General features: G+C 40.9%; 1 protein-coding gene across 3 annotated transcripts in view; it reads left to right on the top strand.

Annotated features, from left to right (window-relative positions):
* The first annotated feature begins 10,959 nt into the window (after positions 1-10,959).
* LOC131686692 (dual specificity protein phosphatase Mpk3) overlaps positions 10,960-25,715 on the top strand; it is a 102,875-nt gene continuing 88,119 nt past the window's right edge. For 2 of the 3 annotated variants that reach the window (XR_009305172.1, XM_058970587.1), the window contains exons 1-2: positions 10,960-11,342; positions 12,006-12,762. Coding sequence is in view for 2 of the 3 variants with exons in the window: in XM_058970587.1 (XP_058826570.1) it covers positions 12,372-12,762 (391 nt within the window). In the remaining variant the exon portion in view is untranslated. The remainder of the gene's footprint in view (positions 11,343-12,005; positions 12,763-25,715) is intronic. The other variant, XM_058970589.1, reaches the window with a different exon arrangement.

Below are 25,715 nucleotides of genomic sequence, written 5' to 3'. Positions count from 1 at the left end.
TTAACCATTTCACAATCCTGTGGCATCGAAACACATCTACAAACTTGGGGTTATCCATGGGTGTTTGAACTTTTAGGATCTGTTTGAGAGCAACTAGAGCTTGTTCATTACATGAGATGTGATTATATTGTCTAAAATTTGATTTTTCTTCACCGGTCCTGGTGTTTTTCCCACACACTAAGTACTAAGAAAATAAATATTTTACATTAAGTAGTATAGTCCTACGTCTACAGTTCGTGCAACCCCATAGGGCTGCCCCTTGTAGTTTTTTAAATAGATTTTTCTAATCCGTAAAAAGAGGCGATCGGTTGTTGTGCGCAGCAGGCTTCCAGACTCATCAATAAAAGGACGTGCAAGAACCAGTTCATCAGCTATTCAGTTTGTTTTGTCCAGCTGTTGATACTGTCATGCACGAAGAAGCCGACAGCAAGAAAGATTTGGCAACGCAAAGTGCAGCAGCCAAGATATGGGAAAAGAAGATGAACAGAATTAACTTCCGACACTCCAGCGACAGCATCCTTTGACAATGTGGTCAACTTCGAGGTAGGCGGCGCTTTTTTTAATTGCTTCTTGAAAAGGGGTCTTCCCCTGCTTTGACTACAGATACATAGATGCGAGAAACTAGTAAACAGCAGGGTTACCATATTCACAGATGTTTCTGTAATATCACAGATTTTTTCACAATTTTCGATAACAGATTCTTTTTCACAGATGACAGATTTTTGATATTCTGATGAAAATTTTAAAGATTTTTGGAAATATTGTGATTTTTCACAGATTTTTTGGAAATTTATCACAGATTTTAGTCATCACAGATGGTAAATAGATTTTTTTGACCGAAACACAGATTTCATCCCTGGTAGACAGCATTTTTTTATTCAATTCGTTTATTTGATAAGGCACGTTTGTGTTAGGTTCAAATTTGTTTTGTTTTGCATTTTAAATTATTTAAAACTAGGGGATTACATATTGCTTTTTTATACTGCGTATAAGAGTCAGGGGAGGTAGGGTGTACAAAGATGACAGGGGGGAGAAAATTATAAACTTTCAGTTTCAGGCATCGTGAGATCAACGGCATAGATTACAGACTCGGATGGCCATCATCAGGAAGAATCACATACTGGGACGCTGGGTGGTCCTCCTCAAGACGGCATAGGTTTCTCTAGACTATTTCGTAGTACAGCTCAGATGTGGATCAGCAACACTTCGAGTTGCGCGTTTGATGTTCGTGCTGTAGGTCCCGTGTTTGTTGGCTCATTCGACAGAGATGTTTTGTGTCGCCTTGGAGTCGCATCAAACCTTCGTGGGTGTATGGTACAGGTGGAAGAGGGTGCTTCTGAGAATGATAAGAAGCGGCAGTTAAATTTGCAAATTGATGGTTTTTACGAAGGTGTATACGAGGGACATATAGAGGAGATCGCGGCTTGCCAGCACATCTCGAACCGGGACGTTGGTTGGTCTTCCTCGGGCCCGCAGGTTATCCATTAGCCGAGACCTGGTGGAACTGTACTCGGTGCACGCCCAGACAATGTGCTCGATGTTGTGATAGCCGTCGCCCCAAACGCAGATACCACTATCCACGAGCCCAATACGCCGGAGATGTGCATCCAGCGTGTACTGATTTGCCATGAGTCGGAACATCACACGAGTGAAGTCACAACCCACATCCATCCCCTTGAACCAAGGTTTCGTCGATACCTTGGGGACAATCGAATGTAACCACCTTCCTAACTTCCCATTGCTCCACGTGTTTTCCAACGTTCGATTCTCTGATGAGTAATACTGAAAAATTCGCTGAAGCCAATTGGTCTTTCATAAACGTCACTTTCTAGGGCACCCACTTTAGCTGAGGAGTCCGCCTTCTCATTGCCCGGAATGCAGCAAAGTAATCTGGAAAGATTTGTCAGATAAAGCACTCGGTAGCTCCCATATTTTCTCCAAAAAATACGAGAAGTGCTTTCCATGTTTTATCGAGCGAATAGCGTCAATGGAACTGAGGCTATCCAAAACGATAAAGTAATGGTCTGTGGGTAGTGTGTCAATGGCCCCAAGGGTGTATTGAATAGCAGCTAGTTCTGCGGCTTAAACTGAAGCAGGTTCACTGAGTTTGTAGGAGGCGGTGAACTTTTGATTGAAAATACCGAAGCAAGTGGACCCTTCAAGGTTTGATCCGTCAGTATAAAACACCTTAGAGCAGTCGACCCTGGTAAACAGTAGTCTCAATTTGATTTACTGTGAATTTGGATTTCCGCATCCGCCAACGAATGCATTTATCATTTACCATTTATTTGCAGGCTTTAACCTCGAGGCTCAGTCGCCCAGAGCAATGGTTTTCAGCCTGGATATTGAAATTTCAAGTCTTGCTCCTAACAGACTGAAAATGATATATATCGGTGGATCAACACGTGAAATAGCGCGTGGGTGATCCTGGTATATATCCCACCCGGAGTATGGAAAGAGCGTTTTGATTCAGCATGTTGTCCGGATCAATCAATTTTTCATGAGCGCCTTTAAATTTTTGTAGGTATTCCTGGGATACTTGCCATTGAATGGTGAAGTTGGTTGCGATCTTTCTTTTAAATTCTCTAATGATGTCCTGTAGGATCTTTTTTGGATATTGGAATATTAGAGTACGAGCTTTGCGTCCGATGACTCAGATCATGCTTCAAGTCCCTGTACGTAAGGATGCCTGGAAGTCCACGTATCAAGCCGACCGAAAGCGAATCTGAGAAGACAGCCGTGGGAGTGACGGCAGATTTATTGGCGATTGCATCAAAGATTGCAGCCGCTATGGTTGAGAAGACGGAGCAAAATGCTGGCAGGCGAAGCGAAAGATCAGCGCCGATTCCGCTAACGCCTGCTCCCAACTCATCATTCAACTTCGAGCCGTCCGTAAAGATTTGTAGGTGATTGGCGTACCTTTGGTTAATGAGTTAACAATTCAACACGTGCGAGCTTAGTAGGATCGCCTGCTTTGACTTTTCCATTTATGCTGATGTCGATGTTGGGTCCCCGATCACTCCATGGTCAGCCCAAAACCCGGATGTTTTTTCGAGGAAAAGTAGGGCTCTTTTGAGCGCAACACGGCCGCCTCCCACCGGAATACTTCCCGGCCTCGACACAGGCAGCTTCAGCCTGGGGGCTGGGTAATAAACAAGAAGTGAGTCTCACCGCACCGTTGCACAGTGTTTCCAAATGGGCAAAAACGTGATCGAAATTGTTTTGACCTCGAAAAAACGATTTTCGAGCTAGAGTGTCTTCAGCAAAGTTTGTCCATAAATATTCCCCAATTTATTAAAGCATTAGTTTGGTGATTAATTCCAATAAAACTGAGAAGTGAATTTATATAAATAATAAAAAACTGTTTTCAGTTAAGTTATAGGGAATATAATAAAAACTGCTTTACTGTATCTATGTTTTGGTTTTAATGGACATTTGAGGAGTTTTCTATGATACACCCCTGAAAATCACTTTTTTCATAATAACTTTTCTGGGCTTTTTTGATATTTTAAAATATTCTAAGATTTTGTCCGGCATAAGAAAATACACAATTTTACGGTCAATTCGTTAGGGAGCTGAGTTGCGATAGGCTTTTATAGAAACACTAGTATACGTTGAAACCAGACCTCCCTGCTGAGTTTAAATGAGAAAACTATAAACTCTTTCATTTGGCAAAGCATAATGCACACCACTGTTCTGAGCTTTTCCCATTAAGCTGTCAATTTTTCGCCTTTGTAAACCGTTGTAGCTTATTTATGGGACATGAATTAACAGACCAAGGTAATTGATTGATCAAATGGAAGTAACATATTTGGTGAATAGTACCAGAATAGTTAGATCTAACTATTTGGTGAAGTATATGGGCTTTTTGTCTTCCCAATGTACTCTTTATGTATTTAGGGTTAAAATGTAGCTGTTACTTATACATTTGCAATGTTGACAAAAACAATAAATTTTCGCGACAAATTTTAAAATCGTTATTCTTGAATATATTCCTTCCTACGTGACCCAGTATGTTACCGACGAATCGGGAGCAATAATGGGAAACAATGACATATCCCACGGAAAGGAGGCCAAATAATTAATTACCAACATAGTTGCGTGGACGGCATATATGGCTCACATCTCTACCATATGAACATCACCTATCCACGATGGTGGTGCCCCTGATCTCTGGGGACAGTTCCGGGAAAAGAAAAGGGGAAAAAAAGAGCGTGGAAGAAGGAAATACGTGAAGACAGAAAAGCATGACAGAAAGTGTTAGAAAACGGTCACGAACGGACGTCCGCCAAACCGATCCCGCAAAAATTGAAACCGGTCGTAAGCAAAGGTCCCGCGGAAGAAGCCGAAGAAGCGAAGAGTGACAAGACAGGACGAGTGGCGATTTAAGAGTTTTTTTTTTGGGTGATCCGGCGTAGACGGTTACTAAAACGACCTCGTGCCCGGGACGGGAAGGAACTACGCGCGTCGAACGAAGTGATCCGTAATCCAAGAAGTTCCCCGGTTTACTGTACCACGAGGAAAGTCGGCGAGCCTCGTGCTGGTGACTGACGAGAGCCCGTTATTGTCAAGCCACACACTACGGGAGGAACCACAGTCTTGGAGATGAGGACTCTAGTAAGTCCCAGCTTGCACCGCTAAGAAAAACTCGCTCAGACCATAATGACTGCAAAAGCTGCAAATCATGATAGGGCCAAAGTACGCCCACGAACGTGAACGGTCTGCAGAAGGCCGACAGCCCAACCTTTGGGAGATCACCCATCGAAGGGGGCTGGGAAATTGCTCGCTGACTCTTGCATTTCTGACAGTTTGTCCTCACGTTTCGATATACAACTCGCAGCTTCGGTATCCTGAATTCCTGTCGTAGTTCGATAATCACGGTTTCATTATTACAATGATGAAAACGTTCATGGTAGTCTCTAATAATTAGCTTCGTGGTGTGATGATCTTTTGGAAGTACGACAGGATTCTGCGCGTCCATTATGGCATACTCGCACCTGCTGATTGTACCAAACATTCGCTTCATCTGATTTTCGTCTAAGAATGGTTTCATTGTGTATATTGCGCTCTGCTTAGGGAGTGTCATTGTAGTAGCTTTTCTGTTTGAAAGAATGGACACTTTTTTCTGGAAATGATTCTCTCTGCGCTTTTCTGAGAAGGTGTTCGATGCTTGCTGTAATTCTATGCTGGATAGAAGGCCAAGTTTACGTTGGATACCAGTTACTTTGCTCCGATAGTTGCTCAAGAATCGAAACACGAAACCTACTGTACCGACCAATCGTTTCCAGTAGCCGAAGTACTCTGCGTTGACACACGGTTTCATGATAACTCTATAATGGAATATGTGGGAACGTATCCCTTCCTTAGTAGTTCCGGTCGTAAATGGTTCAACTGGCCAGTTGTCACGTTCTTGCCATAGAAAATTCGGACTCTTAAGCCATCGACTGTCAATTCCAAGGTCCGGCAGACGTTGCTTCATCCGCCACATTCTACTTCGTGCCGACCATCCTCCAGTTCGCATATTTCGCTGGTTCCAAGATGTCGCTGACATGAAAGGCCACAAACTGCGAATATCGCCGGTGATCGGACCGAAACCAGCTCAGTACGTCACGAGAGTCAGTCCAAAAGTACCGTTCGTTCACCTTGAATGATAAACTATTGGTTACCATATTCGCAAGTCGCGCTCCTGTAACCGCTGCTTGAAGTGCAAACCTCGGTATCATAACAAACTTGAGAGGGGCCACCCGTGATTTCGCCGCAACGATTGAACACTCTAAACGGCTGCCTTGCCAGAATCGTAGATACACTAGATACACCTGGCTGCGTAACCATCCTCACTGGCATCGACGAATGTGGGCGTATGACAGTATTGGACGTACAATTGTCGTGTAAATCCAATAGATGTATTTAGGTTTGAGACCCCAGGTCTTTCCAAAAGTTCCTCTGCACTGCCCGAAGACCATGCACGGTTTCTTGACTCTGAACTCAATGTGAGCAGACCAATTCAGTTTGGAATCCAATATGACTCCAACGTATTTGACTTGATCTGCACACAGTAGCTCACAATCAAAGAACTGCAAGGGACGAACCCCGGTTGTTATTCGCTTCTTCGTGAAAAAAACCATTGAAGTTTTGCTTGGGTTAACTGATAGTTTAACTTGTCGACACCACTGTTCGACAGCTCTTAATGCCTGTTACATTAAGTCAAAGATTGTTCCGATGCAAAATCCAGTAATTAGTATTGGTAATCGTCAGCAAACCCGTAGGTTGGAAATCCAAGCTCATTGAGTTTCTTCAACAAGCCGTCAGCTACTAAGTTCCATAACAAAGGTGACAGAACGCCGCCCTGAGGACAACCGCAAATACTCAACTTCCGTATCTCAGCCTGTCGCAGTGACGAGCAAAGTATGCGGTTACTAAGCATTGCGTTTATCCAACCTGAGATACATGCAGGTATCCCATGACCGCGCGTCGCTTCCAGAATAGACGAGAAGGACACATTGTCAAAAGCACCCTCAATATCTAGGAATACACCCAAGCTAGATTGCTTGAGCGAAAAGGCTTTCTCAATGTTGTAAACAACATCGTGAAGCAGAGTGATCGTGGATTTCCCACACTGATATGCATGTTGCATTTTGTGCAGTGGATATTCAACTAAACTAACGTTCCTGATGTGATGATCGATTATCCGTTCCAAAGCTTTCAGAAGAAAAGAACTTAAGCTGATAGGCCTAAAACTCTTGGCTTCTTCATAGCTTGAGCGCCCCCCTTTGGGAATAAATCTAACAGTTATTTCTCGCCATGCTTTCGGGATATACCCGGTAGCAAGACTGGAAAGCATAATATTTTTCAAGACAGGTTTAAGAATATCAAATTCCTTTTGCAGTAGCACGGGAAGTATTCCATCTTTTCCGGGTGATTTGTATGGAACAAAGCTGTCAACTGCCCACTTGACCGATCCAGTGGAAAGCAATGTGCGTGCTAACGCCTACGAGTCCGAATCACCAGAATGAGATCTGTGAACATTGTTCAACTCCGGATCGATACAACCTGAATAGGGTGTGTGTCGAAGAGACAATAAACAACATCTTTTTCGTCCGTCACATAAACACCATCTCTGGTTTTTAAGGATTTCATCTGAAAATCATTCGATTTGGAGAGAATTTTATTTAATCTGCTAGCCTCGTTCAGACTACAGACATTAGTGCATTGGCTTTGCCAGCCAGCCCGTTCTGCAGATCTAAGACATTTCTTATATGCACTACGAGCTAACCTGAAAGCCCTGGAGTCATCACGCTGACGCCGGTTCCAAGCTCTTCTCATAACTTTCTTCATTCTTTCAAGCTCAGCCCTCCACCAAGGGGTTCCCCTAGTCGATTTAACAGTACGAAGTGGACAAGCTTCTTCGTAGGATGCTAATATGAATGAGTTTGTCGTATCCACGACGTCATCTAAGTCGTCTAGATGACTAATTGTTGGAAAATATCCATGAAATTTAGTCGCCAAGTTTTCCAAAAAGAGGTCCCAGTTTGTAGATTTAGGATTACGATATGTCACCACATTGAAGGTGACATCAAAATGATCGAAAAATATATATTTATGATCGGATAGAGACGGTTCAGTTTCATTTGGAACCTGCCAATTTCCCAGTTCATGCAAAATTCTATCAGAGCAAAGTGTTATGTCTAACACCTCCTCCCTCCCAGACCTCGCAAAAGTTGGTCGGTTTCCCACATTCAGAATATGGAGATTTGTACTACTTATGTACTCCATCAATTCAGAGCCTCTCAGATTGATGTCTAAGCTGCTCCAAATGATGTGATGAGCATTCGCATTACTGAATATGATACAACGCTTTTGAAATCATCAGAAGGAGATGACTCGTTATGCGGTAGATATGCTGAACAATATATATATATTTTTTGTCTACGTTTTCGATAGTCAATGTAACTGTGACAACACAGATATCGCGAGTTGTGAGCTCCGATATGAGACACGCGTCAATAGCCTTATTTGCAAGAATGCAAGCACGAGGCATTTGACGTGGGTTAGTCATGCCTGCCTTGTTGTAAGCAATGAAGGCAGTGTAAAGTAACTTTCCAAAATAGAAGTTTCCTTTATGGAAATACGGTTCTTGAACCAATGCTATGGGAGCTTTACCTTCCTGCATGAGTCAAGATAAATTCATAGTTGCTGTACGTTTATGTTGAAGATTGATTTGTGCTATTCTAACCATTGTTGATTAGAGAACTGTACATTTCATATCCAACATAAATTTCACAACAACTAGAGGACACCAAGCGAGTTGGGATGTTAACGCATATAGCGAGCCATATCAGATTTAAATGGGACACGATCATCTGATCCCCACGATTTGCCTCTGGGCAGATTCATCGGTACACATCGAAATTTGATATTCAAAACTCAACAAAACTTCACCGAACTACCATCAACCGAGAGTCTCAGCAAACCCCCAGCCAACAAAAATTCGGAAAAATTAAGCGGATCATCGGTGAAAAAAACTTCGGTGTGTAGAGTGAACGTTCCGCTGCGTAATGCAGCATACTGGGGATTTCTCCCAACTCTTCTCAGGCTCCGTTCGCCATTGAGAATATTTTAAACCCCCTCAACAATTTCACCCATAGCACGGGTCGCATGACACTATGGAATTGGGGTTCCCTGTTTGGTGTATTTTTACCACTGGAACAGGTAGTCAGTAGTGTAATTCTTAGCCAGTTGAAACAACCACTACCGACACTACACGGCTTATCTAGGCTGTTCGGTGAAAGAAGCTGACATTGAAGGACAGCTTCCATAGATGGCCGAACAGCCGTGGTGATTGGCGCATTTCGTGACGATAGAGGATGGCTATACTGTAGGGATATAATCTGTTTGCCACACGAAGGCGCTGTGAAACTCTGAGCGGCGAATACTCCCGGATAGTAGCTCGACTCGCGCGTATTTGGCGGTAGAATTGGACACGAGGGCTTTGGCAGAGTGGGTAGTGGAACTGGGCAGGGCCCACTCAATGGAAAACAACAAGGGACAGCTTAATGAAAAAATTGGTTACGTAGAACTGTACTTCTAAATATAGAATATTTTGACGAAAATATTAATGAATTTGCTAATATAGTTGGTTGTATAATAATAATCGAAATATTGTGCGGTCGGTTTCTCCAAAAATAAATTGAGTTATTTAACACCAAAGAAACGCGCATCAATTTTATGACCTTACGATTAAAACCTCTACAATCAAAAATTAAAAAAATAACCTCAACTATTGCATATTCGACAATATGGAATGGATAAAACATTATATTCTGCAAAGAGTTCAAATAAGTTCCTTGTTTTAAACAACAACTTCAAGTAAGTAGCGATACAATAACAACTCTAACTAGAACTCAACAACACAGCATTAAACGACAACAACATTCGATACGACCAGTCGTGATTTAGCAAATAAATAAAAACTTAACTTAATCTTCCCCACACACAGTAAGCGGGAGTAAAACCGTCGCTTGGGTACGGGAGTTTCATTGTGATTTCCAAAGCTGAAAGCAGTCGGCTGAGAGCGGCATAATAACAGTCTGTCTCCAACGACCTAACCGCCAAACAAATTTTTTGTTGAATTTGCAAAGTGCACTACCATATCGAAAACAAAAACATAGTTCTACGTCAAAAAACCAGGACAGATCAAGAGTTTTCCTTGATATCCTAGGACACCAGGGCAGACAGATAAAACTAGGGCATTCAGAGTTTTCTACTTCAAACCTACGCCAAAATTTAAAATGTTGCTTGGGCAGATTGGTATTAATCCATTTTTTCCTTGGGTAGAAAGATAGCAAAGTTCAACTAATGAATTGTTCGAATTCACTGTTGGATATATCATTAATGGACACTTTTTTGAAATTATCAACTCACTATTCAAACAAACCCTGAAATATCCTTTTGAATATGAATATTAGTTCAGTCAGTTTGAACAACCTACAACGGACACCGGGACTCACCTGCCGGTGGGGAGAAGAACCAATGGTTTTTTGGGAATTCGTAAGATTCATAAATTCCATTGCGGAATCACGTTTTACAAATATGTTCATTACAGCTACTTCTTATACTTCTATTTTCTAATAAAAAATTTTTCGATGCGGTTACGCAACGCCCACCCTTTTATTTCTACTTTTCAACTCGCAAGATTTGAATTTGCTCCATCAACAATTATTGAGTATTATTTTAAATTCGGCCCTAGAAAAGTTAGAAGAGAATACAAATTTAAATGAATTCCTATTTGCATGAAGGAAACTCTGTAAAGCACAAAATATAAGAATTTTAATCAAGAAAAATAAATATTTGTTTTAGTCGCTTTAAATTGTACAAACTCATTAAAGGACTCCTACAGCAGAAAAATGATACTGTAGTAACTTGTATCCCTGACTTTAAACGGAACCGATTAGTAAATATTACTATGCTTACGCTTCGCTGCATTCACCGAACCGTGCCACGTACATTTCCCGGGAGACAGTCTGTCTGATGGGAGTGCATCTCGACCTTCTCAACACGCCGAGCCGGGCCTCGGCATCCTCGGCAAAAATTTCGCAACCGAAGGTCATCCGACAGAGCGTGCTGTGTCGAGGCATGGAACATAACTACATATTCCAGTTTGTTCGCCATATGTACCATGTTTTTCCCCCAAAAAAGGCGAGAGCAGCATGTGCAGTGTAATGCCTGCTGCTTCTGCCGCTGCTTAATGCCGGTGGGTGGCGGAAGGCCGGCACGGTACATAAATTTGTCCTTCAAATTTGCTGAGCCACCAATACACCAAGAACGGCTCTCGTCGTAGCCTATACTAGTTGCCACGGACATAAGAATGCAATTTTAAACTGTTGCATAGATATAGGGCCAGTTGGCCTGGCACCATTCAGCAACTACACAGCAGTAGGCTGCGCTGCGACGAGCGAGCGAGCGAGCGGCCCGAGCAATCCTTTCAGTTCAGTGACGGTATGTGCGGTGATGCATGGGCAGAATAACTGTAGGCGGTTGATGATGCGCATGTGTCACACTGGTTGCATACCTTTCGAGATGGGCGCGCACGCACACACAGCCAACATACGCCCTCTTTCCGTGGATGGAAGCACACAGGCGGTCGGAACACAGGCTGTGGATCCCAGCAGCATAGAGATTGCTTTGCTGCTCGTGAAGAGAGATGTTGTTGTAGTTTTTAGCAGAATAAATCAGTTTTGTCAAAAGTTTTTCAGTTTAGCATTCATAGAAATCTCAAGTGTCCTCAGTACCTACAACGAGTGCAGCAGAAAGTGTAATTTTCGATAAAGAAAACAGTGAAAAAAGTGAGGCTGTTTTTTCATCAACCCATAGCTTGCAGAATGCTGCGCGTGTTGAAAGGACCGAAGCAGATGCAAACGGGCTAAAGATGAAGTGAAAAGCGAAAAAAGTACTGATTTACACAAATCGACTCAAAAACAATCAGTTTGACGATAGGAGTCCGAGGAAATCTGCTTTCACTTCGTTATTGATCTAATACGATTTCTATTGCGAAAATCGTTTGACAATCCCTGATGTTTTGAACTTTTCTTCGAGATTCGCTACTGTCCGCTCCCTCGGTGCTGTCAAAATTCATTGAAGACTACTACAACCGCAAGTTCACACTCACGCAAAGTTCCGTTTTCGATCAGCGCGTAACGGTGTGTGTGTAGGTGACGCACACTTCTCTCCGGTCCGCACTGGTTGAACCTGTGTGTTAGTAATTACCAACACCCAGGGGATTCGATTTTAATTCATTATTTGATTCGAATTTCGTTCAGTAGACTCCACTGGCTCTGGACAGGGCCGAGTCGTTTCAAACGTTACGCTAGTGTGGATCAGTACTGATGTCGCTCCTTCCGTCGTAATTCGGTCATCTTCGGTCGGCCTGCGTCTTCTGTCCGTTTGCGGTGCTTCGTGCTTTCTGACTGATGTGTACACAAGATTATTTTCTATTAATTTGCCTTCAGTATGTAATCAGGATCGCCCATCGTTTGCGGGTGTAAACTTTGTTAATTCCATCAGAAAAAAATTCGTGCGGTGTATAGAAAGTAAGCTGTTTTAGACGGGAGTTGAGTAATTTGTGCAATTTGTTTACTTTGGAAGTGTCACCGAGCAGTAACATGACGCCACGATCCCAGTGACCATTGTCATAGCGCGATAGTGAAGATAGTTTCTATTTGTTACCAGTGATGAGGTGATGATTCTGTTTCGTTGACCGAGAAAGCATCTGATTTCACATCGTAGTAGACGGTGTGCGCTATCATACATTGCACTAGTTAATTAGTGCTATTTTTTTGGGTGTTGTACGTGCAAATAGTAGGCTTAGTGTAAAAATGCCTGATCACGATATTGAGATAATAACAAGCGACCAGTTGCACGTTGAATTGCGAAAGTCGCACAAGAATTTTATCATCCTCGATTGCCGCAGTTCAAATGAGTTCGCCGAGAGTCACATCCGTACGGCGGTCAATTTCAGCATTCCGAGCATAATGCTGCGGCGGTTCGCCGCTGGTAAGATCGACATCACCTCGACGATCAAGTGTCGCGATTTGAAGGAACGGATACTGTCCTGCTACAAGGAGAGTACCTTCGTGTTGTACAACAACAGCAACGACGTGGTGATCAACGATCCAGGATACAATAATCAGACGACGAATGACACTACAATCAACGTGTTGCACAGAAAACTTAAGCAAGATGGCTGCCGTGTGGTGTGTCTTGAAGGTTAATATATACAACACTGTTTAGTTCTGTACTATCTAACCAGTTTCCGTTCATTCCACCCGACTAACATCATTTCATCCCACCACGCGTATCCATTTAAAGCCATTTCCTTATTGATGTGATCCAGATCTTAGTCATCACCATTCATCATTAATTGATTTAAAAGGAAATATCATTTGCTGTGCTGTTTAGAAAAGCAATTATTATTCATAGCCTGCTGGGTTGGTATAGGTTTACACCCAACACCAGTGCAGCAGCGTTGCCACTATATCAATGAGACTTTCATTCCTGCACACAACGCCAACTACGATTCCAACTGTCAATTCCATTATAAAACCTGTCCCAACATACTGTTGAACACACACGTACACCGACAGCATAAAGGCACACAGGTTGTTCACAGCGTGTATCAGTTCCTATATTCCATGCTCAGAAGTGGATTTGAGTCCAGCAGCAGCAGCTATAAAACGCGCCTGCGCATTGTTTATATATTTACCGTCGATTACTCTACACACCTCCTCGTTGTTGCCCTCTCCGCGACCAAGTTTTGTGTATTCTATTCAACCATCCCGTGTTGTCCCACACCCACCCGACACAACCTGTCCGACCTCCGCCACTGTCTCTCGCCTACGGGCATGATTTCATTCAGTTTTATCATACCAACCAACCAACCTACACACTTGGGACACGAACGAATAAGCATTTAGAGCAGCAGCAGCAGTCAGTAGCAGACGGGACGGTGTAGTGTTCCATGTTTTTTCGAGCTACTACACGACCCGGAATGCCTATTTTCTTTCCCACCCCTTCGAATACAATAGAGGACACACACGCACGGGAGGTTGGGAAAGCAAACATAAATAGCTACACCCCTGACAGTCTTCTTCGACCTGCGAGCATCTAGTAGGCACTGCCCTCTGTACCTATATGGTTGCTGGTAGTAAATTACTGCGGTGCCATTATTGCATACGTTTCCCCCATTGAACAAAGCGAACACGATTTTTTTTTGTTTGGTTCAGGCTCACCAATACGATGATTTTCATTCATCGCTTCTCGCACTATGTTATAAATGTTAATAGGGTGGATGTCGCTCCCTCCGGTTACCCTTGACGCGCTCGCGGTGCCTGGATTCATTCACATAGTTGAACCCAGCAACGGAAAGTTCTGGAGCATTATTCTGTCTCGGCACGCTATCGATTGAATTCGGCATCGAGTAATCACAGTAACCATTGCAGTTCCGGGGACCTGCAGGTCTGGGTGCCAAGAATGGAGAAAATCGCGACGCTCTGTAGTATGTCCCATTGCTTGTTTGGCAGTTATATCAACGCAGACACACTCACTCACTCATATTATTATGGGCGGTGGTTACCGGGGTGATAATGTAACAAAGTACCTTCTCTGAAAGGTATCAATTTCAGCTGCTGGTTGGGTTTTGTGTTACCTTGCTACTGTTATCTAATGGTTACCTTATACAAATGCGATTTTTTTCTGCTTCCATGATAACGAATAGACACTCGGTTGACATGTAATCTGATTGTGCAAGTTTTTGCTCCCTGTTGGTCTAAAAACGTGAACAGGAAGAAAACTTCAGCAATTGGAATAAATAAAGAAAATGTCTACTTGGACATTTTTCTGCAATTGCTCACTGACAGCAAATGACCCAGAACTCACAATATATACCAGTGCTATTTTCATCCACAAACATGCTGGGTTAGGGTCAGGGACCACGAATTTACAGAGCTTCCATATAGTTATTAGTTATAACGTCACGTTATATACTTGTTTTGCCGGAAAATGGTATTAGATAGCATTATTGCGGAATAAATGAATTTTGGAATTTTTCTTGGCTACTATGATGACCGAGATTGTGACAAGCGCTAAATTCTCAATCTTATCAACTGTAGATTGAAGCCATAAAGTTTATAGCATGCCATTAAATGACATGACTTTGGAAATTTTAAAGAAAATTTTTAAAAATCATCTTTGCATTCGAACTATAATTTGTCACAATAGATTGTATGTCATTTTTTGAAATACTGCATGAACCATTTCCCCAAATATTTTTTTTGCATTTTTTACATTCGAAAACTAAAGTAAACATAGAATTTGAGCTATGAACACGTGCGCATTGCAAATTATCCTGGCCATATTATATGGAAGTTTGTATAATGCCATTTAAGCAATGAATTTGTAATAAGAACTATTTTTCATTTTGTATAAGCCATTCTTTTTACGGATATTTGGATAGTTACCATTTTTTGAACACAGCTCAGGATTATTACGGAAAACGAAAAAAAAATAAAAAGGCGCCAAAACCAAACAACTATCTATCTTCAAATCTTTTCAAAGATTAATTGGAAATGTAAATTTAAGGAAAACTTCTCATGCTCACTGAATCGATTTATTTATGAAATTCCAAATTTTCAAAGCTATTTTAAAAAAAAATCGATTCTACATTCGAAAAAGTTTCGTATTAAAATTTAAAAGATTGTTCACAACAACCAAAGAGACTCGGATAGTTCCATTAGGGTAAAGCTGAAGTTTGTTAATTGACAATTGAGAAAAAACCAAATGTAATACATATCTAATTTATAAAGCTAGTAGGTTTAAACTTAATTTAACATCCAGAAACTGTTTCAACTTCAATACAATACAACAATGGTGCAGAGCTCTCGTAAATCTTCTGCTGATTAAATTTCTACTTCTCTCAGAAAGTTTTGCAATCGCATTCACATAGTCTAGTGGAAAAAGGCAACTTTTAAGATGTTTTCTAAGAATAGAACCTTATCCTTAAATAAATTCTCAGAGACAGATTAGTTAATCTAGATATAATTTTGTAACATCTTTGCAGAAAATTCTTTATTTGTTGGTATAGGAAGCATTATTCCGTAATCTTTATTCGAGAGTCTTTCGGTGTTGATTGTCTGGGATGCTTTTAGACTTAATAGGCATAAGTATGAGGCATCCAGTGGCGGTGGTGCATGAGGAAGTTATCTTCATACCAGCTTAATCAGCCCAGAGGCTGTGTGGCATTCGGTGGGTTGAAGTATTCATTTATTTAGTTCAACATCAATTTCATGATAACACTGAATCAACAACTTGCCTCCACAATACTCGATTTGTAGCTGCAGCTCTCCAACGTCGGTTACGCCCAACACTCGCCAAATCACGTTCCACCTGGTCCGCCTCCTCGCCTTCTTGTACCAACCGGATCATTAGCGAACACCATCTTTGCAGGATTGTTGTTCGGCATTCTTGCAACATGCCCTGCCCACCGCATCCTTCCAGCTTTGAGCACCCTTTGGATACTGGGTTCGCCATAGAGTGCAGCGAGCTCGTGGTTCATCCTTCGCCGCCACACACCATGGTCCTGCACACCGCCGAAGATCGTTCTTAGCACCCGTCGCTCGAAAACTCCTAGCGCTTGCAGGTTCTCCTCGAGCATGGTCCAAGTATCGTGCCCGTAGAGAACCACCGGTCTTATAAGCGTTTTGTACATGGTGCATTTGGTGCGGGGGTGAATCTTTCTTGCCCGCAATTTCTTCTAGAGCCCATAGTAGGCCCGACTTCCACTGATGATGCGTCTTCGGATTTCACGGCTCGCGTTATTGTCATCTGTTAGTAATGATCCTAGGTAGACAAAATCCTTCACTACCTCGAAGGTATCCCCGTCGATCGTAACGCTGTTTCCTATCTGGATCCTGTCGTTTTCGGTTCCGCCTACCAGCATATACTTTATTTTGGACGCATTTACCACCAGTCCGACCTTCATTGCTTTCAAGCGAGTGTACAGGTCTGCTACCGTTCCAAATGTTCGGGCGATAATGTCCATGTCGTCCGCAAAGCATACAAATTGGCCGGATTTCGTGTAGATCGTGCCCGGCTGTTGAGCCCGGCTCATCGCATAACACATTCCAGAACGATGTTCAATAGTAGACACGAGAGTCTATCACCTGGTCTCAGTCCCCGTCGAGATTCGAATGAACTGGAAAGTTCAGTTTTGTACACCGTCAATCGTTGCTTTGATCAGTCGATTCAGCTTTCCGGGAAAGCTGTTTTCGTCCATGATTTTCCATAGCTCTACGCGGTCGATACGATCGTATGCCGCCTCCGTTGCCTTGGTCATCTGTACCTACATTTTCCTCGCCGTTCAGGTGCTCGTCGAAGTGCTGCTTCCAGCTTTCGATCACCTCATGGTTGTCCGTCAGCAGCCTCCGCTTCTGTTTGTATCGTTCTACATTCTGTCGGGTTCCATGCTGCAGCATGACCGCTCGCGCTACATTCTTCTCCTCCAAAACCGCTCTGCACTCCTCGTCGAACCAATCGTTCCATCGTCTCGTGGGTTGAAGTAACACAGTCAATAATTTATCCACTTGATTCCTGATTCCATGAGGTAGCAAGCGACACAAACAGGAATTCTTACGGCAAGGTTTAGCTTAGATTTGGATATGTCAGCCGCGAGCGAATTATAGCTAAGCTTAACTCTTATTGTGGTAAAATATACTCCAACACAGTGAATGTTTGCTTCTTCGCAAATTATCAGATTTGAATGATGGTCGTAGCCTTAGTAAACCTTTTAGGTGATTATTAGTCGAAATGTTGGGAATCTTCTAGTTGTTTGGACAGAGAGTGCAGGAGATGAAGTGCACAATGCTTTGATCAACAACAGTCAAAGTAGTTCAAATATATCTCCAGCATAAACATAGAGCATTTATAAGTATATCCAGCCATCTGCACGAAGAAAAGTTTTTAAAGTTTTTCCTTCTCACAAAACAATTCTAAAACATTTGCTTTCAACAAAAATAACATAACCAAAAAAAATCGATCGCCATATTTGCCACCATAAAATCATAACCATCTGCTGATTATAAAAGGGTTGTGACACACTGTGGTAGAAATCACTGTACACTCACAATCAGCAGGTATACAATTGTCCATTTGGGGTTGATATCAATTTGGGAGGTTTTAAATTGATCGCTCAACTTTGGCACAATTGATGAGGGGAGACGTATTAGATGTAACTCTCTGCTCCGACAAATAGCATAACGCATAAGCTGGGTAATGAGCTTGCGCTTGATGAGTGAAAATCTTCGTTATCTAATCGTACATAAATCTTTTGTGACCATTTGACCATTCCATTGGATACCGTAGCAGGTTTATAAATTGGGACCGCTGCAAAGATGACGACATGGTTCTATTGGCATTTTTCAACAAATATTTCATCAAGTGATTTTGATGAGATCGTGGATATGACAAACTTACTCGTGGTAACGGAATACGAAGAGACTCATCCGCTTCGGATTGTGCGTGCTTCTAGATGTCCACCTTTGTGGAATGCGGAGCCATAACAAATCACTGCCCCAGTGCTCTTTTTAAAAAAATTTCATACTTGGGCGTTAGCTAGCAGAATTGTGGCTGAATTGATCGAAAATGTAATTGAAGGTATGGATCCGACTTCGAACATGAACTATGTAAAATATTATTTCTTGTAGTCGGATACTACTTTTGCTCGTGGAATGGAGTTATCGTGCCATCATTCCGATCGTACACAGGTCTAACTTGTAAGATAAATCTTTTCCGTTGGGTTGATTATCGTTCAGTTGAGCTACCTTCATAGTTACGGCTTTTTTTTATTTAGATTTCTATTATCATAGGATATAGCCGCGATTAAATAATGTGTTTCTTTAACTGGCTCTAAGTGTTTATCATAAACGAAACTGGTCCCTTCAATAGTTCATATTCTCAGTAATATTAGATTACAATGAAAACTTTTGGTATACTAAACAAGATGATATATAAACATCCTAAGAGAGATCCCATTAAAGTTGAATGCGGCCGCTAATAAAATCTACGCCAAATCCACGCGATGCGTCACAATGAGAACATGAAATGCGCCAAATCCACTTCACTTGCTCTTCAAATGGTTGTTTCTCATAACAGTTTATTACTGTTTACTGCTTATGTTCAAAAGAATTATTTCCAAGACCAGCTCATGCTCAAAAGAAGATAATATTTTATAGAAGCTCGCAATTTTATTCAAAAATAATGAATTTCCAAAAATAAATGTAATCAACATTTCTTGTGCAGAAACAGTCAAAACTTTCTTATTTCAAAATGTCATAAAAATCGATGAAAATTAAAATCCACCGCGGTCCACAATATTATACTACCGTACGGAGGTTGTAAGCGATGCGAACAGGTCGATTCAAATGGATAAATTTGGTTGAAAAGTGCGGGTATGGAAAATATTTTTAATTCTCTACCCCCCTAACTTACGTATGTGTTATGTGTGTACACACATAAAAAACCCCGTGAAATAATACCAAGACTTGAACCGACAATCATTGACTCACTAAAGACACCCCCTTACCGACTGAGCTAAAGCGTCACATACCAAAGTGACTGCAAGGTGACGTACATAAGTTTCGCTTGAGCATGAACGATCTAAGCGCATTGAGCTGCGGCTCGTGCATGTACACTGCTGGTCAATTAAATAGGTGTGAGATAAAAATACATCAAAATTTGAGTTTTCCCTAAAAATATTGTTATATTCAAATCTTTTATAGTTAGCCACAGTCGTAAATATGAAAAGGAACACTTTTATTTGTGAATTAAATGTTATGCTTTATCGTAACTCTCTCTTCTCCATGAAATCCAAAAAGTACCTGGTCAATAAAATAGGTGTATTGTAATATATAGCATTAAAAATTTTCAAATCCAATGGTTTTAAGACTTTATTATTTTTAACAACTAGTAGCCTGTGTAACCTCCCTTATTCGACCAAATTTTATCCATTCGTCTTGCCATTGAGTCATTCAAACGCTGGTAAGTTTCCATTGGTATAGCGTACCATTCCTTTAATGCTGCTTCCCACAAACGATTCTTATTTGTGAAATTTTGATCGGATAGCTTCTTTTTAAGTACATTCCGTAGATTTTCTATGGGATTGATGACAGGAGATTGGCAGGGTCCGAAATTATAGTCACTTTATTATCCTGAAATCATTCCTTTACATACTTCGATATGTGTTTTCGATCAATATCTTGCTGAAACTGCCATATAAAGGCACGTTATCTTTGGCATAGGACTGCATGACATTCTTTAGGATGTCCATCCTTTAGCCTTGCATTCGAATCTTGCCATTATAGTGGTGTTGCGGAAAATGGGATCTGCGCCATTCCACGAAAAGCAGCCCCAAACCTCATTGTTCTCGCCTCCGTGCTTTATTATATTTTGCGTGTGTCGCAGATCAAACTCAAACTTTAAATCGTACCTTGGACGTCTAACGTTTCGTTGTGCATCGGAAGAAAACAGGTTTATCTTCGATTCGTCCCTCCGAAGGATATGTCACCATTTTTTGATTCATTCTGAACCAGGCCCATTAACGCTATTGAAAAGCAAATTGTATATTTCTTCGAAGGCTTTTACTTCGCAATAGTGGAACCTTCTTAGCAATTCCTTCTGGAAGATTGGAATTTTACGGCCTACGGCAAACTGTACTCGGACTTACCACATTTCCAATTTGTGGTGTAATAGTCCTGGATGACGCGAATGGATCAGATTTCGCTAATAATACAATACAATTGTCAGTTGCTGAAGATGTTTTCTTAGGTTTTTTGCGGGTCTCTTTTTTCAAAAGTTTTAAGGCATTTGTAAAGAAGTTTTCGGAATGCCAAAGTGTATTCGCGATTTATTTGTACGTCTTATCTTCTTTAACAAAATTTCTTAGAAAAACTCGTTCCACCTGTGCAAATTCCCAAATGGGAAAATTTTGGACGATACCAAATTTTTTTTGTGCATAAGGACACATACCTTACATAAAGTACGGTTTTTGTTTTAGTGTTTCGGATTCTCCTCGTCAGTAACTAGCACCAACTGGGTGTCTAGTTAGACGATGTATCTAAGCTAGTACCCAAATTAGCACTCGTTCCACTTGAGTATAGTGAGCTGCTCGTCCCATTCTATAACAAATTTTTGACTTATTTAACATTTAAATACATTTATTAGCACGCCGAATACAAACTATACCAAATAAAGCGTTTAATGGAATTGTGTAACATAATAACCCGTTAATATATTTCACACACCTATTATATTGACCACACAAAAAAGCCTGCGGCAGCCTTGTTTTGCATCTTGACAAAGACTGCAAATATAATCAGCGCCAACAACCCACTAGTAACTTGACAGCTACCAAGGCTCTTGTGTGCGGTAGGTGTGATTAAGATTATTTTAACTTGGTATGTGTAATTAAGAGAAATACAAAAATAATCTATCTCGCACCTATTGTATTGGCCAGCAGTGTATGTGTATAGCGCAGTTAGTTTTTCTCTCTGCTCATCACCATTTCGTTTAAAATCATGTAAAAATAAGATACATGAAAGAAAGTTGAATGAATAGCACACCAGGAGCATACAGATCTGCATGATTTTCAGGATTCATTTTATGTGCATGATATATAGCGTATATTTATTCATGAAACATAACTACACAAATAGTTTTTCTGCGATATTATAAAATATGCTTAAGCAATTTTCATATTTTTTGCTGTGCATGCACAACACAAACGAGCTCAGATTAAAATGAGAGCGTATATGTGTTAGCCCTCTCTCTACTCTCTCTGCTAGTATATTTTTGTTTTGTTTATGCTTGCTAAGTTTTGCTCAAAAAACCGTCAAATCAAGAAGCATTTCGCGAGCGCTTTGTACAGTAAACTGCGCAGAAATCCCGGCAAAAAGTATACTGTACAACATTTTAAAAGCGAATATGTTGCGTCCTAAGATCCCAACAACTACTCGCAAGCAGGATAGTGGAAGGCCAGCCAAAATTATGAACGCAAAAGGACTTCGTCTTCTTTCTCGTACCTTCAACAAAAAGGATTCACTGAGCCAACGGTAGGGGAGAGTGAGGACACTTGATCCTTGGGAATATTTGATTCCCTTGTCATCATAATCTATATGCATAAAGTTATCACAATATTGAGAGAAAATGAAACATTTGGTCGTTTACGATCTTTTTACAAAGTTTTTGAACGGTTGTATGTGATCGTCGAACTGATTGTATGCGAATATTTTCAAGTACGATTACTTTCTAAGGGCTTTTGTCTAGAAAACCACGTTTTTCGAATAAAAAGTTACACAACACATACAAAAAATTTAAATTTTGTTCATCTCATACAATAGGTGTCTTTGATCCCTGTAACGCTGGGTATACTTAATCCCTGTCATTAGTTTTCTCAAACACTTTCGAAATGTATAGAAATAGAAAAACATCATTTCCATAAAGTACCTGGCACAATTAATTGATCTAAAATGTTTTTTTTCTGTGAACAAATATGGAATAAGTTATTGACGATTGGAAAAGCAAGTTAAACCACACTGATTTACCGCAAATACTTGTCTTGACTTTCTACTGTGGTTAAAGTTTGTCGTGCATCTGAAAAGTTAGTTTTATTAAGGGGCCGTACACAAATGACGTAGCTTTTTTTCGACGATTTTCGACCCCTCCCTCCCCCCTCGTGGCATTTGGTCACAAAACTCAAACCTCCCCCTCGTAAATAACGTAGCATTTTCCTACACCCCCCCCCCCCCTCCTTGCGCAACGCTGCCGGGGGACGAAAAAAATTACATATGTTCCTTACAGCAGGTTTGATGGCTTTTATCAGCATTTTCATTATAACAGCAAATTGCGTACAAAATAAGCCCATTTCATCACAAATATAGTGTTTACGGTTGAAAATCCTGATTCTATGAAGCATTCGTTCATCTAAATTACTAAATTTTGTTTGGTTGAATCCGAAGAGAAAATTTAATTAAGCTACCAAACTAAGTCTACCAGTTAGTAACATAAGCTAATTAATGTAGTAAGTTAATTCCGCGTACAAAATGTTTCGTTGTTTTTTGCGAGCTTGTGAATTTAAATTTATTTCTGTTGGGAATGGAGGAACATTAAATTATTTTCTCTACTCTTAAAAAAATTTAAACTTAATGCTACGTCGCACAACTCCTGACCCTACCCTCCCCCACGTCACACTTCGTCACAAATTAGGTATACCCTCCCTACCCCCTAAAATGCTACGTCATTTATGCATGGCCCCTAATTAATTTGTCAGGATAGCCAAACTTTCGTGCCTATAATTCACAGTGTGCTTTGTTTTTTAGCCCTAGTAGGCGGGGGATCAAGTATTCGGATTTGAACATTATTCATAGCTCTTACAATACGAATTGACTGGCGAACTTCGCGATTAAAATTTTTATTTCATTGAATAGTTATGAGAAAAAAACAAAAGTGGGATCAATCGTACCCACTCTCCCCTATGCCGCAAAAAAGTTCAACTGTTGCTCCAGTACATATGCAAAACATTGAAATACGCTGGAATAAAGTGCCGAAAGAAGACAAGAGCGCTGAATTTCAGTAAGCAACAGATTTCCAAGCTGAAATCTCATACCTCTGGTTGATAAAAATTATTCCGGTGTATATTTTGTTTTGGACTATTGTAAAGTTCTATTCCAACAATAGTACTACTGTATCTTCGAACATAAAATATAAGTTTAAACAATAGTTTAATCAGAAAGTGATGTTATACATTGTCATTTCCGTGAGAGGTATTTCTAAGCCATGGTTCAAACCGTCCAGTCAATCAAGTTGTGTACCAGAACGAATGTTGGAAGAAAATGTTGATCCCGGTTTTACAAAAATATCACATGGATGTTTTGCCCAGATAAAGCGTCATTACATTACGCCAAAACAACACACTCTTACCTGCATACCCATTCGATCCCGATTGTACCCAAAAACCACAACCCGACTACTCTGCCTCAGTGTAGCCGAATTGAAGATTTTTTTCGGGATTTTAAGCTCCTTGGTGTATATAACTGAAGAGCCAAGAATTACAAACAGTTGATTGGAAGAATAAAGAGATGAATTAGCAAAGTTGACACGAAAGCCTTACAACGCTACTGTTCCGACATCTAACGGGAGCTTCGCAGAATAGCCGATTACGGACCGTTTTCAAATGTTCACTAAGTTTGTCGACCATGGAGAACGTATCTTTAATTTCAATAAATCAAATCTTTGGCAAGTACTTGTTTTTTGACAGTTTGAGAACAAAAAATCCAATTTTAGCTGCCACGCATTATGTATGACATTGTAAATGCAATTTATGAAAATTTGTAGCAGTTCAGTTAGCGGACCCTTTAGAGAATACTTCAAAAAAATCACATATTTTATTTGAACGTCTAAATAACTGGCTGGCCCCGAGAGATGTGTCAAAATGCAAACACAGAAGAAGGAAAAGCGCATGCAACTTACTATGACGCGTGGAGATCCTTTTTCGGAGAGTGGGAGAATATTTGCTTCCTATTCTGCTGCATCTTGCGGATTATGGTTGGTTGATAGCGGTTGACTCTTCTTCCTTACATCTGGACCACGAGTGTGAATCCGTCTGCGTTGCCGTTTGTTTCCTCACTGATGATGTCCTCTTTTGAGTTGGAGCTAATGGACACAATTTTTGCGGGTTTGTAGTTGCCATTATTACCAGAACAGCCGCCACAAATGTAGCAACCGCTTGTGGATTAGGTGGTGATATTAAAGACTTTGTGTTGGCTTTGATTATCGGAGACGAGTTTTTCTTAGCGATTGCTGTTCACGGTTTGTTGTAGTGCGCCGTTGCAACATAAAACCGGCAGGTAGCAATCTATTTTTGAGCTGTGCAACACGTTTTCTGTGGAATGGTAGTGTCTTGTGTTGTCTATTGTAGAATCAGGCCGGAAGGTCGCATTTAAACCACTTCATCACTACTGTATTATCCACAAATATGTTTTTCCTTTGTAACTGATTCAATTTTTCTGTGTTGAGACCTGATACTTTTATTGCAAATGCGAAGCACCAGATCGTGTAGTCGAATCTTGATTTCGACGTATTGTTGGTTGTTTATTCAATATAATCATTGTTGTATGTTTGATATGATAAAATTGAATAAAGGTGAGTTTCGCAAGCCTTAACTCTGCAAACATCCGGTCTGATACGAAAAGACACAAAGCTAAGGGATACATTATTTGAGATCACTTTGAATAAACTTAGTACATCCATTATCAATAATTAATATCAATAAGTCAACTAGAAAATGGTCATTCAAATTCTATTGAACATGATTGTAGATGTTCATATCGATATCCAACAGAAAGTTGATCCCACAATTCGCTATAATACAAAACTGGTCGCAAACACGATCATTCACGCTTTCCCACTCCATCGGTCTCACATAAAAACGTACGAATTTTCTAAACACTGGCTGTCTCAAATGCCATCGCACAAACACATGCTCTCGCGCGATCATGAATCCTACTCGTCCGGGAGCTCCCACCCCAAAATACGGAACTTATGCACACTAGACAACAAGTTTCAGGGCGCCATTGTTGGAGACTTAAGTGAGATGGGAGAACCCATTTTGCTATTTCATCTGAAGCGTGCACTCAAAATTTAACATCAGTATAACAGCGCAAACCCACGTGAATGTGCAAACGGCTAAACGTTTATACACGTTACCGTACAAACGCTTGTGCCCTGCACGCGAACATGCAATCGTCGGTTTGTCAGAAACTTTCTAATCTAGTAACCTAAACTTCTTTGCGCAGCTCAGTCACAGAGCTATCCGAGAACGCCATTTCGCTATACATTATTATTGACTTTTGCTCGATGAATAGATTCAATATCTGCATGATGTCCTTCGGTTCGGCTTTCAGCGATTGCTTTGTGTGAGTGATCCATAGTATGTATATACTAGTACCTCTTCCTTAGAGAAATGCAAATTGTCTGACATTCAGTAGTTGTTTCTCTTCTAGGCAGGTAAACCGGTCAACCGTAGATTAGTTTCTCGAGCACTTAACCGACACAACTTAGGAAGTTTTTGGGACGCAAGTCCTGAACAAATCGTAGTCCGGTAGATCATTTCGGTG

This window comes from Topomyia yanbarensis, chromosome 3, assembly GCF_030247195.1.
Source record: "Topomyia yanbarensis strain Yona2022 chromosome 3, ASM3024719v1, whole genome shotgun sequence".
Classification (NCBI taxonomy): domain Eukaryota; kingdom Metazoa; phylum Arthropoda; class Insecta; order Diptera; family Culicidae; genus Topomyia; species Topomyia yanbarensis.
This window is presented reverse-complemented; position numbering and strand designations above follow the sequence as displayed.